The following is a 16,679-nucleotide window of genomic DNA, read 5'->3' as shown; positions in this document are numbered from 1 at the left end:
GATCAATACTATAATACACTGGTATAGAAACGGTACTACAATACTCTGGGATAGGAGCAGTACTACAATACTACAGTACTACAATACTCTGTTGTCACTGTTTTGGGTTACAGATTGAAAATCTACAAGAACAGCTAAGAGACAAGGACAAGCAACTTGGAAATCTAAAAGATCGAGTGAAATCTCTCCAGACGGATTCCAGTAATACGGACACTGCGCTTGTAACTTTGGAAGAGGCCCTCTCTGAAAAGGTAATCGAGTTCTTAAATCTTGAAATGTATCTGTAATGGTGTCATTGGATGATTATAAACAGAACAACAAGAATTGAGGATCCACTGCCCAAATTTAAATTTTTGTCATGAGTAGTGCCACATGATCCACTACTGCGATCACCAGATTAGGATTTCTGAGAAATAACTACAATGGGGAGCTCCTAATAGGGGTTGTTCTGAGTACTTTCTTAAGCTACTACCGAAGAGGCTATTTATATATGAAAATGGCAAAACAAATCTTGGGGTGTATAATTCAGTCTCTGAGAATAGAGGGGATTCCATTGAATAAACACCTTGTGTACCAGAGGTGCAGCCTTTCAAATTAATATTATTTATTATTATTAAAGCACCATTTATTCCATGGCACTTTACATGTGAGGAGGGATGTACATAATAAAAAAACAAGTACAGTAATCTTAAACAATACCAGTCACAACTGGTACAGGAGGAGAGAGGACCCTGCCCGTGAGGGCTCACAATCTACAAGGGATGGGTGAGGATACAGTAAGTGAGGGTAGAGCTGTTCGTGCAACAGTTTGGTGGTTACTGCAGGTTATAGGCTTGTTGGAAGAGGCAGATCTTCAGGTTCCTTTTGAAGGTTTCCATAGTAGGCGAAAGTCTGATATGTTGGGGTAGATAGTTCCAGAGTAGGGGGGATGCACGGGAGAAATCTTGTATGCGATTGTGGGAAGAGGAGATAAAGGGGAGTAGAGAAGGAGCTCGTCTGAGGATCGGAGGATGCGTACAGGTAAGTACCGGGAGACTAGGTCACTGATGAATGGAGGAGACAGGTTGTGGGTGGCTTTGCATGCCATGGTTAGGGTTTTGAACTGGAGTCTCTGGGTAATGCAGAGACAAGTGAATTAGTTGGGCAGCAGAGTTTAGAATAGATTGGAGGGATGCGAGAATGTTAGAGGGGAGGCCACAGAGCAGGAGGTTGCAGTAGTCAAGGCCGGAGATGGTGAGGGCATGGACCAGTGTTTTTGCAGATTCTTGCTTGCATAATGTATGGATCCGGAAAATATTTTTGAGTTGAAGTCGGCAGGAAATGGAAAGGGCTTGGATGTGTGGTTTGAAGGAGAGATCAGATTTGTGGATTACCCAAAGGCAGCGAACTTGTGGGACTGGGGAGAGTGGGGAGCCATTGACCTTAATGAATAGGTCTGTTGGGGAGGTTGAGTGAGATGGGGAAAGATGATGAATTCTGTTTTGTCCATATTAAGTTTTGGAAATCTTGCAATGAAGGAGGATGACATAGTGGACAGACGTTGTGAGATTTTGGTTAGTAGGGCATTGATAACAGGTCCACAGATGTAGATCTATGTGTCATCAGCATAGAGGTGATACTGAAAGCCATGAAATTCTATGAGCTGTCCCAGGCCGAAGGTGTAAATGGAGAAGAGCATGGGCCCTAGGACTGAACCTTGCGGGACTCCGACAGATGACAAATAATTTGAAGGGTTATTATTTCAATTTTCTAAGATGGGTACATTTGAATACCTGCAAAAATAAGCAACTTTGGAATTTACTTAATATCAAAATGTTGATATACACTCACCGGCCACTTTATTAGGTACACCATGCTAGTAACGGGTTGGACCCCCTTTTGCCTTCAGAACTGCCTCAATTCTTCGTGGCATAGATTCAACAAGGTGCTGGAAGCATTCCTCAGAGATTTTGGTCCATATTGACATGATGGCATCACACAGTTGCCGCAGATTTGTCGGCTGCACATCCCAAAGATGCTCCATACAAGGCAGGATGGATCCATGCTTTCATGTTGTTTACGCCAAATTCTGACCCTACCATCCGAATGTCGCAGCAGAAATCGAGACTCATCAGACCAAGCAACGTTTTTCCAATCTTCTACTGTCCAATTTCGATGAGCTTGTACAAATTGTAGCCTCAGTTTCCTGTTCTTAGCTGAAAGGAGTGGTACCCGGTGTGGTCTTCTGCTGCTGTAGCCCATCTGCCTCAAAGTTCGACGCACTGTGCGTTCAGAGATGCTCTTAGGCCTACCTTGGTTGTAACGGGTGGCGATTTGAGTCACTGTTGCCTTTCTATCAGCTCGAACCAGTCTGCCCATTCTCCTCTGACCTCTGGCATCAACAAGGCATTTCCGCCCACAGAACTGCCGCTCACTGGATTTTTTTTCTTTTTCGGACCATTCTCTGTAAACCCTAGAGATGGTTGTGCGTGAAAATCCCAGTAGATCAGCAGTTTCTGAAATACTCAGACCAGCCCTTCTGGCACCAACAACCATGCCACGTTCAAAGGCACTCAAATCACCTTTCTTCCCCATACTGATGCTCGGTTTGAACTGCAGGAGATTGTCTTGACCATGTCTACATGCCTAAATGCACTGAGTTGCCGCCATGTGATTGGCTGATTAGAAATTAAGTGTTAACAAGAAGTTGGACAGGTGTACCTAATAAAGTGGCCAGTGAGTGTATTTTTCCACTGTCTTTGATATTTTTATAATTTAATTTCCAACTGATGGAAGATAAAGTGTTTACAAGCTGTCTACTAGTGAGCTTGGAAGAGCTACACTGCAGCTGTCTAGGATCACTTGAGCACACTGTTAATACCGCATTCTGGCAATATTTAGTTGTACTGACTCCTAATGCTGCAGAAGCAAAACTGTCTCATATAGTCACATTGGGAGTGCACAATTATAGCCTGCTGTGTGATAATGGCCCGAACTGTCAATCAGTCAGGAGCACCCGCCCCACAGCAATCAGGAAGTTGGGAGGCTGGGGAGCTGTGCACTCCTGAAGAAGATTGGATTGACCTTTTAAGTTGTTAAATTATGCTACTTACATCACCCCTTCCAAGCATACTTTATTCCTGCCATTGTTTAATGGAATGCCAGCCCTAAACTGATAGCCCATCTCTTTGTCTCTCTGCTATTGTACGCCTGTCCATTAAAAAAGTACAGCAAAGAGCCCCCCCACTTCTCTGAGAGTGGCAAAGACCGGCCGCAATTATTGTAACGACTAAGTCCTGCCTCCACGTCCTTTAGCAAGAGAAAAAGTGCTGCCACCACTTCCTGTAGAGAGAGAGAAACTGCCGCCCTCACTTCATGTAGAGAAAGTTACACCCCATTTTTTGTAGAGAAAGTTCTGCACCCATTTCCTGTAGAGAGAAAGTGCTGTCCTCACTTCCTGTAGGGAAAAGAAAGTCTTGCCCCCACTTCCTGAGAGAGCAGGTTCTGCCCCTGCTTCCTTTAGAGAAAATTCTGCCAATACTTCCTGTTGAGTGAGAAGGTTCCATCCCCACTTCCTGTAGAGAGAGAAATTTCTGCCCCCATTTCATGTAGTGCAAGAAAATATCACCCCACTTCTTATAGAGAAAGGAAGTCCCATAGCCACTTGAGCACAGGTCTTCTAGTTTGACACTGTGGTCTCAGGCACTCAGGTCTGCAGGTCTGCAACCTTTGATATTTGCTTGACACACATATACAGTTGTGTGAAAAAAGTGTTTGCCCCTTCCTGATTTCCTATTCTTTTGCTTGTTTATGACCCTTAAATGTTTCAGATCACTAAACAAATTTAAATATTAGACAAAGAAATCACAAGAAATCACAAAATTCAGTTTTTAAATGAAGGGCTTTATTATTAAGGGAATAAGAAATCCAAACCTACAGGGTCCTGTGTGACATGATGCATTGGAATAAGAAATACAATGTGTATCATCTATCCACTAAAAAGATGATAAATGTTTGATCACTGGCTTTCTGGATGCTCAGACCACCATCGATGCTGAGAACAGGGTTCCCAAAGACCCTTATGTGAATAGAGTGACAGAGAGCATGTGCAACCAGACAGTAAATGGAGCAATGGTCGCACATGCTCAATACCACTTCATTCAAACAGGGGACTTTGGGACACGTTGTTCTCGTCGGGGTCACAGTGATCTAATCCACAGTGATTATATATTTATTACCTATCCTGTGGATAGATGAAAAATATTGTTTATGGGACAACCCCTTTATATTTGCAGTGTACACCCCTACTTATAATCATGGGTAATTTGGTCCTAGTAAGGGGAATTACGTCCATGTTCTAATCCTGGTCTTTGCTGTCAAAGCATTTTTCTGACAATAAATCTGCAATTTGTGAATTTACCCTAAGGGTAGCCATGCACTTGAGACTAACATTGGTTAAATCTCCCCTGATTTGGGCAGCATTGCAAAATACAGATTTAAAAGGGCAATAACTTACTGATTGCTGGGAGTCTGACTGCTGGCACTCTCAGTGATTGCAACTACGGTGCTGATACATAGCCTGTGACAGTTCACACCGTGCAGCCAACACTATGTCACGGATGGTGGTTTGGTTGCCCCTGGTTCCATCTGAAGGGGATTTATCTTTATCCCACTTCCCAGTTCCAGTTTGAAACCTGCAGCTCTGTGGTGCCCCCTTACCCTCAGGTCAGATTAGGTACTGCACCTAGGGTAATTAGTTGCCAGAAAGGCTGCCTGCTATGTACTGGCTATTGCCCTCACTGCAGCGAGGGTGATTTAACTACTCCCAATCAGGCGGGAACAATAATTAACAATGCCTCCGTCACTACAAAGATCTCCAATCGCACAGAACAAAGTATGCTGCCACCAGCTCAGATTTTCATCAAAAGTTAATGGGTCTGGAGCCAACCCAAATCAGTAGCGTAGTTCAACTCAGAGGACACACAGTTCGTTCATAGAACAGAGAGACACAAGCTAGGAAATTATACATTTTACTCCATAAAATGTTAGGCAGTGTTTACAAAGTATTAAAAAGATATTATAAAGGAGAAAATCATATGTACATTACAGATTATGAAAATAAAATAGGATTAGCGTTGAAAAGAGAACACTTACAGGTCGTTATGTCATGATATCATCTTGGCTGGCCTGTGGCTTAGGAGGATAAATACATCCAGGTGCATAGAACAGCTTTGCTGAGCTGATGTTAGCTTGCTTCCTGGGCCAAGACTAACACCCAATTCAGCAGGGGTAGAGATATACCCTCTGGTCCTGAGATCTCTAAGTGGGCTGAGTAATTATATGCACTCTTTTCTCAGAATTTAGGTTCTTGGAAGCCCGTAGACAAATGCATTCCTGGGCCAGTGGGAGGGGAAAATTAGTTGCTTTACAGGATTGGTCGTCTGCAGTTTGGAAGCCACACCCTGCTCACACATTAGTATCAAGTTGCACAGTGTCTCTGCCTCAGGGTTTTGTGTCTGTACCAGCGAATGCAGTGGGGGAGGAAGGGGGGGTCGAATCTGCAGCGCGTGTGTGACATGGTACTTTCTAGAACTAATCTCACATTATGACATTGCTACATTATCGTGACATAGCCCTATATAGATTGAGAGGAGGTTGAGTATGCACACTTCTGTTCACTACAATCTAGTACTGCTGGAGATAGCCAAGTACAGTGCTCGGCTATTTGCGGCATTCCCATAGTCAATGAATAGAGACTAGTTGTGTATTTTTAAACTCCACCTCATTGAGACATGGTTGGGGGAGATGAAATGGCAAACTGGTCCTGGAATGCATCAATATCACCAATTTTTTTTTCCTATATGGAACTTGTCCTTGGTAGTAAGTAGTGCTCATCTTCAGTCTAGTGTGACCGGTCTGCTACATTTCTATGCCATGGAAAAGTTGTTTATTACATTTGTGCCATTTAGATGTTCACTGCCTGCAATATGCTATGAAATAAGTTTGTCGATTGTGGATATAGTCTTCCATATATCTAACTTATTGACACAGAAATTAATATTGAATTCAGTATTGGTTCTGTTGCATTTTCGAGAAAAGTTATAATACATGTAATATGTGACTTGCTAAGAGAAGGAGGACTTCAGCGATTGAGAAAATCTATACACTGCCCCTAATTGCCGCCCTATGATTAGACCGTTCTACCAAAACTCTTGTAGGTGATTATCTAGTAATACACTGTCTATTTCCTTCCTCTTTTAAAATCTTTTAGGAGAGAATTATTGAACGTTTGAAAGAACAAAGGGAGCGAGATGACAGAGAGAGACTAGAAGAGATCGAAAACTACAAGAAAGAGAACAAAGATCTAAAAGAAAAAGTCAACAGTTTGCAGGCGGAGTTGACAGAAAAAGAGGTATGTTGCACATGGCTCCCTGCAGGCTATCAAAGATATAATGTTACTAGAGTCCTATGGTCCCAGAGCAACTTTTGGACCTTGTCCCTCGATCCACAACCACAAGGTTGTTGCTTGGATGTTTGGCCCTTGTGGCCCTGCTAAGGTCTCTAAAAATATGTTACGCCTCCCTAGAAAATCATAAATATAGATGTGACCTTTTTAAACCTATTTAGTTTCTGCAGAATGAAAGCAACTGAAAAACATTATTACTTTCTAACTTGGCAGTGCCTTATATTGCACTTCACTATGAAATGTACCATGCTGTAATGCCAACAACAACCACTATGAGGAGTGCTGAGTTATAATACCAGACATAACGACTACGAAGAGTGTCAAGCTGTAATACCATGCAAAAAAAATTAGGAATGCAGTGGTTCAGAGTCTGCGCTGCCCAATGGTTCTAATGTGTGATCACACACGAAGGTGAAGCATGAATGTGGTTTATGTCAACACATTTCAATGTCTTCAAACCTTTTCATCAGGACCAAACCATGATGAGTGAGAAATTTCTTACGGTGGACTGCGGTGAACCGAGGTCAATGCTGAACCATGAGACTTTTTCTCATGGTGCTAGCAGTGATCTCACTGAGGTCACCGCAGTTCATTGGCTTGGCTCACATTGAAGTGTTCTGTGAACGCAGCCTCAGTGACCTGCGGTAACCTCAATGATGTCATCGCTAGTTTGTGACGCTGCGCTCGCAGCAGCTCATTCTCCCATGGTTTTCACACTGGACGGTTGCATCTTGGCACCGTCCCAGTTGAAAACCAATTATCACAGACATGGATTACACTGAGGGACAAGTGAGGGATATTGTTGTTTTTTATTTTAATTTTTTTACAGGATACCAGGGCTCCAAAGCAATGGCCATTAGTTGAGTATTTTTGTTATTTATTATTTTCAGTTTTTTACAGGGGACCAGGGCTTCTATGGCATGGGTGTAAGGTGAGTATAACTGTGTTTGTTATTTTTAAATATATTTGTAAAATGATGTGCATTTTTATTTCAAATAAAGGACTTTATTCAGGGTGTTTTTTTACTGACCATACGACTGTGAGGTTAGTAATGAATAGGCTTCTTATAAACTCCTCTCCATTACTAACTGCTGGGCTTTATCACCTAAAAAGACAAAAGTGGCATCAACCCCACAAATATTAACCCCACTTGCCACCGCCACAGGGAAAGTGGGTAGAGTCGGGCAAAGCACCAGATTTGGCGCATCTAATACATGCACCTTTTCTGGAGCAACTGCGGGCTTTTATTTGTAGGCTGGGGGGCAATATCCATACCCCCTTACCAGCCTGAGAATATCAGCCCCCGCTGTCTACTTTAGCTTGGCTGGTTGTCAAAAATGGGGGGGACCCCACGCCATTTTTTTAAATTAAATAATTTGCCTCTATTCTTGATAACTAGCCATAATAAAGCAGATAGATGAGGGTTGCAGCCCACAGCTGTCAGTTTTGCCTTGCTGGTTATCAAAAATAGAAAGACCCCACGTCATTTTTAAAAATGAATTTATAGCGGAGGCTCCCATCAGCCGTGCTTGCTCTTGTTGTTAATAGCAGCAGGCTGGTGGGAGTAGTACTTTCCCATGTGGTGATGCCTCTGTGACTGGAGGTAAACTTTTTACTGCCAGTCACAGTGGCAGGCTCACGCTGTCATCTGACAGCATGGGAACTGCAGCTCTCTGACCTGTGGTAATGATCTTACCACTGATCAAAGTCAGTGTTTGCCGTTCTGTCATGCATATGGGTTCAGGTACTGTTCTGGTACCAGAACCAAACTTTTTTTTAACTGTTCGATCGGGACCCCAAAATCCAGGGGTTCGCCCATCACTAGTGCTGAGCTGTAATATAAAGCACTACAACTGTGAGGAGTGTTGAGCTGTAATACCTGGCATTAACACTATGAGGAGTGATGAGCTTTAATACCAGTCACAACCATGAGAAGGAGTACTAAGCTGTAATAACAGGCACAACACCGATCAAGAGTTCTGAGCTGTAATACCAGGCACAACCACTACGAGGAGTGTTGAGCTGTAATAACAGGCAGAACCATTATGAGAGGTGCTGAGCTGTAATACCCCGCACAACCAATACGAATAGTGCTAATCGTGTCTAGGAAACAGTAAAGGGGCAGAATACTGCAACCTTCAGTCAGCTGATCGTCGCAAGTGCCTAAATTCAAACCCACACCAATTTAATATTGATGTCCTCCCCTAAAACTAGTCTATTTGTATTTTAGTACTAGTGACCATTTTATATGAATGACTTCTTTCTTTTCTCTATAGACCAGCTTGATTGATATGAAAGAGCATGCATCTACTCTGGCTTCATCAGGACTAAAGAGAGATTCCAAGTTGAAGTCTCTTGAAATGGCCATCGAGCAGAAGAAGGAAGAATGTAGTAAGTTGGAAGCCCAGTTGAAAAAGGTACGTAAGGCATCGTTGTATGTAGCACGAGGTGGCGTACAACCGGTTAGGAAATTTTCCGATAGTTCAATTAGGAACGACTGCTTTAACCGCGTTCTGCAAAGCTGCAGCTGCATCAAAGCTTTCTTTGAACTCGGGGAAACAACAGTTGTGTCAATAGTGGTGATTGGAGCTTGGGAAAAGTAAAACAATAGTCTGTCACAGAAGTCGTATACAGACCGCACGTTATTGAGCCAGAGAGGGCTATGACACTTATCTGAACCCAAACAGATTGTAGTTACAAATCAAAGTCTGTGCATTTCATTGTTTTTCAAGATCGAGTTTTGCCATCACATTGCCAAAATTGAACGTTTATAGATGAGATTCACTTAAACTGCTGATTTAATTTTTATTTCATAGATCAAAAGTACGCAAGAATATAAGCAACTTTGTAATATCTTATGACAGAAATCCCCTTTTTTTTCTCCTCCTGGACTGATCTTTCACTGTCAATTCAAGGGCAAAATATGTGAAATCCGTATTTGGTGAAGATAGATTTTCCAGTTACTTTAATAAGAGATGACAGTTAGTGCTTTTAAAATCCTATGGAGAGGAGAGGAGCTAGAGGCGGACTCAGACATTCTGCTGCCAGTTCTCCTGAGCCAAGGGTTACAGTTCTCCATTAAACTTTGAGCACCAACTGTTTCTCCCATCTCAGTAATGGAACATCTGTATTCACTGGAAACACATTTTACGCAAGAACTGAGAAGTTTCAGGATGAATGATCAGTCCAAGAGGAGAAAGAAGCAGATTTCTCTGATAAAATATATTAGAAAGTTTCTTATTGTCACGTGTATTGTTGATTTATGATTAAAATAAAATAATAAAATGATGGTTACTCTTTAAAATAATCTAAAATGTTGATTGCTGCAATTGTTTCTATTGTGCAAACAAGGCTTTAACGTAGAGCAGACAGATGCTTTTCCACCGCGCTCGCATGAACAGTTACTGGGATATAATACCTTCTATGTTAGGAACATCTGTATTGTGCAGCCCTGTTTGTAGCAAATGCAAAGCTGTATAAGAAACCATGCAGTTTTGAAGAGATGATAAAGATCATTTCAATTTCAGTGATTAATATGTTTTCTCTAATAAAAATAGATCCAATTTAAACCAACTGATGCATGCACTGACTTTTAACAGCTCTCCTCCTCCATGGTGGAGACTTGTATATGCTTCACGCGAATCAAGATGATGAAAGAATATCTTTGTGGCAAAGGGTTTTACAGAATTTTCAATTGATGGTCTATCTTTACAAGTGTCACAGATGGGGTCCGACCTCCAATATCTTGACTAGTCAAAAGACTGATGGGTTCAGTTATTGTTTATCCAGGCATTGTGTTGCGCATCCCAATGTGGCTGTTCTTGGTACTATAGTTCACCTCATTGAAGTGAAGTAGGCTGAGCATCAAAAGTTTACAGGTCTCCTCACTTTAGATAGAATTTATCCAAACCCCTTTTAGATTGGATTGGCCAATTTTCTAATGCGCAAGTGGCCTTCCAACAGAGAAGGATGCGGTAGTCGAAATTTCAGTGGCTAATCCTTTTTGTGGAGGGAGATAAATGTTAGAGGCTCTCTCAGCTCATACAGGAGCGAGGCGTTCTTGTGTATGAGAGTCAGGGGCTTACTGATCGTTGGGGTGACTGCTATCTAATGTGTATGATCAGCTTTAGTACTAGTACTTACTGTATGTCATTGTGCCTGGATAACTAATAAGCTGGCCGTGGTCTTTTGTGATTCTGGTAATTTATGGGTATCTCATGAGTTGACCTCCCGCCAATCAGACAGTGATTAATGTCCTAAAAAGTAGTTGAAAATCAAGAAAAACTCCTTTCAATGGAACAGGCAAAGTGGTTGTTTAAGAAAAATTAATTTAATTGGAAAAACTTAAAAATCTGGAAAATATTTTAGACACATATTTATATAGTTTCCACACAAAAAAAATATTGATCCATATCAGTGATACATTTATTATCTCCATGGATTTGAACACTGGGATGTAGAGTGCTCACAAGACTGGAGAACGCAAAGTTCCCTTTGTGAATGGAGTGGAATTGTAGCATATGGGAACACTAGAGATGAGTGAAGCTTTTGAAATTCACCGACTATTCTTAATTTTCCCCAAAAAAATTTGATTATCAGTGAACAAATTAGCTTGAATCTCAATACTGGAAAACTTATTGGAAAATATACATGGGGAGAGGAGAGAGAAGAACCCCTCTGTCTGTGCTGCATAACCATACACTCTACATACAAGAGAGAAAGAGAGGACCCTGCTGACCATAAGAGCTTACACTCTACAGCAGAGAGAGGACCTCACTGACCATAAGAGATTACGCTCTGCAGAAGAGAGCGAAAGAGAAGACCCCAATGACCATAAGAGCTTACAATCTACAGGAGAGAATGGACTCGGCTGACCATAAGAGCTTACGCTCTATAGACGAGAGGGAAAAATAGGACCCTGATGATCATAAGAGCTTACACTCTACAGGAGAGAAAGGACCCTGCTGACCATAAGAGCTTACAGTCTACAGGAGAAAATGGACCCTGCTGACCATAAGAGCTTACACTCTACAGCAGAGAGAGGGCTCCGCTGACCATAAGAGATTACGCTCTACAGAAGAGAGCGAAAGAGAGGACCCTGCTGACCATAATAGCATACACTCTACAGCAGAGAGAGGACCCGGCTGACCATAAGAGCTTACACTCTACAGGAGAGAGAGGACTCCGCTGACCATAAGAGATTACGCTCTACAGAAGAGAGCGAAAGAGAGGACCCTGCTGACCATAATAGCATACACTCTACAGGAGAGAAAGGACTCGGCTGACCATAAGAGCTTACACTCTACAGGAGAGCGACTTACCCAGTGATTCTGGAGATGGAAATTGACTCTGCTGTACAAACTGTTCTCCACTGGGAACCACTGACCTGTGATTGCCCAGTACTGACCACCACTGTACAAGTTATGATAATCCGATAGATATCATAACCACGGGGCATTATGGGGAGGCCCATGCAGCAGCACCAAATAACATTTGCCCATTCTCTGATGCTTTAGCAATGTTGGAATTGGCGCTGGGTAAGTTTTCTTTTATGAGAACCACAAATCAAATCTCAAAATGTACGAATTGCTTAAAATCGTGAATTTCAGGAAATCTGAATCAAACTCTATCCTCTGCGGATTGATCCGCTCATCTTTAGTGACCATCATTTGATTCACTGTCTACGGGAGCAGTTGTCATGTTCATATAGACGGGAATGGAGTAGATGGAGTATTGGTTACACAATAATACCTCCACCTCATTCACAAGGGAAAGCAACATCCCTACTCCCATAATCAATGGATGTCGGACCCCCAGTGATGATACATTTATTACCTTCTCTGTGAAAAAGTGATAAATGGTTTTCATAGGATAACCCCTTAAAGCCAGGGATTTCCTTCCTATTGTAGACCACTGCAAGAGAATTCTGCACACATGTGATGTTAAGAAAAAGTATTTTCTTTCTATCCTAACAGGGGAATTATCTAACTTGAACTTAGTAAATGTCTATTAAATCACCTCATTTCTAGTAATGACATTCATTAATTACCATGTTGTTTGCTTAGTTAGTCACCAGCTCTTCACTCCATGAACATATGGGGCAAACAGACCATGTAAACTCGTAGCATCATTAATTTTCCCAGCATATGTGTGGGTCAGTACAACACAAAGTTCAATGTGAAACACTTTCCTTCCCCTACAGTACAGACCATTATCCTCCCTATTGATAAATTGCCCTAAAGAACCCCAACAGAGAAACCGGGGAGAGACCTTCTACAAGAGTTAACTCTTTAAAGTCACAGTTACATAAAATTAAGGGTGATGGTGCATGTTTTTTTTATATGTAATAATTTTAACACTGGAGTAGGAGGGCAATACATTCATCAGCATCTTCTTGGTTAAAAGAGTAATACATTGGATTTCTAATCATTTTATGTAACCATCTATAAACTTAAAGGGTGGCTATCATAGGACAAGGTATGCTTTGTGCTGCTAATTGGTGGACAGTCCGGGATCTGAGACTCCAACCAAAATACCGCTTTGAAGTGCACAACTCCTACATGAACTACATGCATAGAGCGGTGTACCAGCTCAATAACAAGTCTGTGGATTAACAAAGTCCCCAATAAGGCTTAGTATATCACTTTTTGAATCAGTCACATACAGTCACAGATCTGTAGGTGTCAATCGCACTGTAGACCACCAACATTCATCGTAGATTCAGTAATGGAAAATTAAATGACGCATCCCCATTTCTTAAAATGTCAAGTCTTCTTTATAAGAATTACACTTTAAAGACCTATATAACATTCACCATCAGGAACATTATGATGGCCCCAACATTACTCTCCACACAGTGTGATGGCCCAAACACAAACCTCTACCCTATATGATAGTCTCACTAGCCCTCTATACAGCATAATGGTCCCCACGTAGCCCTCTATATAGCCTAATGGACCCCACATAGCCCTAGAAACATTATAATGGCCCCCATATAGTCCTCCAAAAAGTATAATGGTCCCCACATACGACACTGCCTTAGTCATAGTCTGACGGGCTAGGTTCTGAGACCGCAACCGATTAGTCAAAGCACCGGTCTGAAGTGCCTAGCTCCTGCATGAGAGCGCACAGAGAGCGGTGTAACCGCTCAAAAGAAAGTCATAGGAAATTCACGCCATACATGCCCTGTGCATGCAGCTCAAGGAGAGAGTTTGCACTCCACAGCAGTCTTTTGACCAATCGGTGGGGGTCTCAGTACCTGGACCCCACTATTTCCCAGCATATTGCATCCTCTAGGATGTATGTAGGATGTATAATTTTTTTTGTAGATGATGGTTACCTTTTAAAGTTAAAACTGACACTCTGCATTATGGCTATTGCAGGGCGGTGCCTGGCACAAGCTTTCGTTCTCTGGAATCTGTGTCATGCTCCTCCTCCTCAGGATTGACGTGGAGTAGAACTCCATCCATTTTCCCTGGACTGTTCCTTTAATTTTAAATGTAAAAAAGTGAATCTTTTACTGTAATCTTAATTTCAGGACTTGATCACAGATCATTTAGAAAACAACAAAACAAATAAAATTTGCCTAACTTTTTCATCCCCTTAACTGTTCCTTAGGTGACCCCCAGCGATATGCATTTTCTGAAATGAGAGACATGTATTTAACAATGGTGCTTAATTAATCTCTTATTATTACTATCTTTTGAAAGTTGCTTGATAAATGGCTGTCTTCACTAAAAGCACTTCTGGTGATTCATTGCTCAAGTCCAGCACTTAATGTATCATCAGAAGTGGACAGCCTACTTGATTTCATGGGTTATTTAACTCTAGAAAGGGGAAGGTAACAGTAAACCGTACATTTCAGCTTCTAACCATTCTCTTGTAGCAGCCAAGGTAAACACGCCAACGTCCCCTGTGACTCTCTCGCTTTCACCGTGGAATGTCGAGGAACTTACATTTTCTACGTATTTATGACAAGTTCTCTTCTGCAGACACGCTTAGATTGTCCGGTTAATGCTCTATTCCTAAATCTTTCCTTCTTTTTTCCCCCCTTTGTGTGTGTGTCAATCCTTCCCGTCTCCCTTAACGTAGCAAGCCGAGCAGTTGTTCAATCAGATGTACAATCCTGTAAGTGACCATCTTTAAGAAACCCCACACAGCATGCAACTTTCATCGGCATAGAGCTGCGCACATCCCATGGCATCGCTCCGGCCACGCACACATGCTCCGGCTCTGCTTGCATCGTATCTGTGTATCTATGTTGGGAACAGTCATAAGGGTCGCTTCCGCTTTTTTTTTTGGCAGGGCCGCTATCATGCATGAAAGTTGCCGAATGGGTTAAATTTGTTTTATACCCTGCAGGATCCTTCAGGCTTCAGTTTAGGTTGAGAATTTATGTATTATTAAATTACAATAATGACTTGTTAAGTCCAGATGGTTTTAGAGATGAAATCAATATGTAGATTTTTTTGTCATTAAAATAATTACTTCGAAAACGAAGTCTCTTTCCATAAATGTAATTGTGATTAAAGCCTCCGCAATGTGGGATGTATTACGCTACTTTGCTTACCTTATGCCACCACATTGGGAAGATCCAAAGCTTTACGAGCAATATGGCTAAATGTGGATAAAAAGAGACATAAGGTACATAAGTGGTAGAATAGTCTTCAGGAGCCAGAAATATAGACTGACAGTCTTCACCTAAATTTTGGGAAAAATACAATGGGACATTCCAACCATGATTAGTTTATCCACTCAGAGGATACTTGCTAAATGTAAGATTTGCCAGTATAAATGCTAGAGACCACTCTAATCACTAGATCATTGAACCCCCATTCCCACCCCACTGTAGCTTCCCATTGTAGTATCCCTTATACAGTTGTTTCGAGTGTCGGCATATATTTTTGTCCACTTCTACATACTCTTCTCTATCGTGGTTGTTGTGGTCTAGCCATTGGATCTTCTTAGATCTAACATTACTTACCACAGTAATGTTACGGTGCTTAAATGATAACTGGTGATACTTGGAATATCGCTTTAATTTATCAAAAAGCTGATATAATGGGGAGCACTGTCCGTGGAAGACTGGCTGCTGTTAATAGGGCTTCCACGGACAGACTCGGTCTATCAGATATCAGGGGTTGCATTGAGCTTTCACCCTTTAACTCTTCTACAGGGATCTACAGGTACACATGGGGCCTTGGGGTTGGCTCCACAGAGTCAGACTAGCTGCTGGGTGTTATTACATATTATTACAAATATTACAATAGCGAACGGGCAGAAAAGAGTTTGAAAGTCAGGTTATAAATCCCCAAAAAATAAACATATGACCATATACTAGTCTTACATGCTGTGAGTCAAAAAATTAGCTGGAGTGCAGTCATAAAGTAATCTGTTGCATAACAATTAAAGTGCAATGTGCCACTATTCAATTAGTGGAAACGATCATCTCTTATCACACCCTCTAAATTATGAATTGCAAGTTGTGGCCAGCTTGCGCAGCCAAGTGATGGCAGATGTCCAACCGGACATACCACTGACAACTAGTATGGCTGTGAACTGCAACAAACTGCAAAGGAACTATAATGTCACTTCCTACTGCACTTTCAATTTAGTACATGGACCCAATACAAATTAAGATCGATATGAATATTATCTAAACCGTTATATGCCAAAAAAAGCATTTTAATTGAAGAAAGTTACTGGCTATTTTGCTGGGTTGCAAAACTCTATCTAAATGTAAAGTGCAAGGTGAAAAAATGCATCTAATCATAATAAACAAGTTGCAGTCAGCAGGAGAAGAGGTAGCACAAATAATTCTATTTTACCTGTGCAATGAATTGCTATATACAACTGTGGAGAGCTCTTGCCGCCAGCCTCGCTTCTTTGGGAGGCGTGTTTCCACGGACAGACTCATTGTACCAGACATCGGGTTGCAATAAGATTCACCCTTTAACCCTTGTACAGGGATCTACAGTTACACATGGGTCCGTGGGTTGGGTCCACAGAGTCATCCACAGAGTCAGAGTAGTTGCTGGCTGGTGGAACGGGCAGAGGATTGTCAGATAGCCACATCAATACCAAGTGAAATCGTCAAGCTGAAAGATAGTCACAAAATTGGTCTAGATGAAAAAACAGGAATCAAACAGACTGTGCAAAAGCTGAAAAACGGGACTGAACCAGAGTATAGTATAAACTTTAACTGGCAATTCCTAGCTTGCTTGGAGTGTAAGTA

General features: G+C 41.7%; 1 protein-coding gene across 3 annotated transcripts in view; it reads left to right on the top strand.

Annotated features, from left to right (window-relative positions):
• The window catches only part of ERC2 (ELKS/RAB6-interacting/CAST family member 2), a 1,115,226-nt gene that overhangs the window by 355,724 nt on the left and 742,823 nt on the right, over window positions 1–16,679 (top strand). For 2 of the 3 annotated variants that reach the window (XM_077278495.1, XM_077278494.1), the window contains exons 8-11: window positions 114–251; window positions 6,251–6,391; window positions 8,722–8,862; window positions 14,537–14,572. In XM_077278495.1, the coding sequence (XP_077134610.1) occupies window positions 114–251; window positions 6,251–6,391; window positions 8,722–8,862; window positions 14,537–14,572 (456 nt within the window). The remainder of the gene's footprint in view (window positions 1–113; window positions 252–6,250; window positions 6,392–8,721; window positions 8,863–14,536; window positions 14,573–16,679) is intronic. The other variant, XM_077278496.1, reaches the window with a different exon arrangement.

This window comes from Ranitomeya variabilis, chromosome 8 (genome assembly GCF_051348905.1).
Source record: "Ranitomeya variabilis isolate aRanVar5 chromosome 8, aRanVar5.hap1, whole genome shotgun sequence".
Lineage (NCBI taxonomy): Eukaryota > Metazoa > Chordata > Amphibia > Anura > Dendrobatidae > Ranitomeya > Ranitomeya variabilis.
This window is presented reverse-complemented; position numbering and strand designations above follow the sequence as displayed.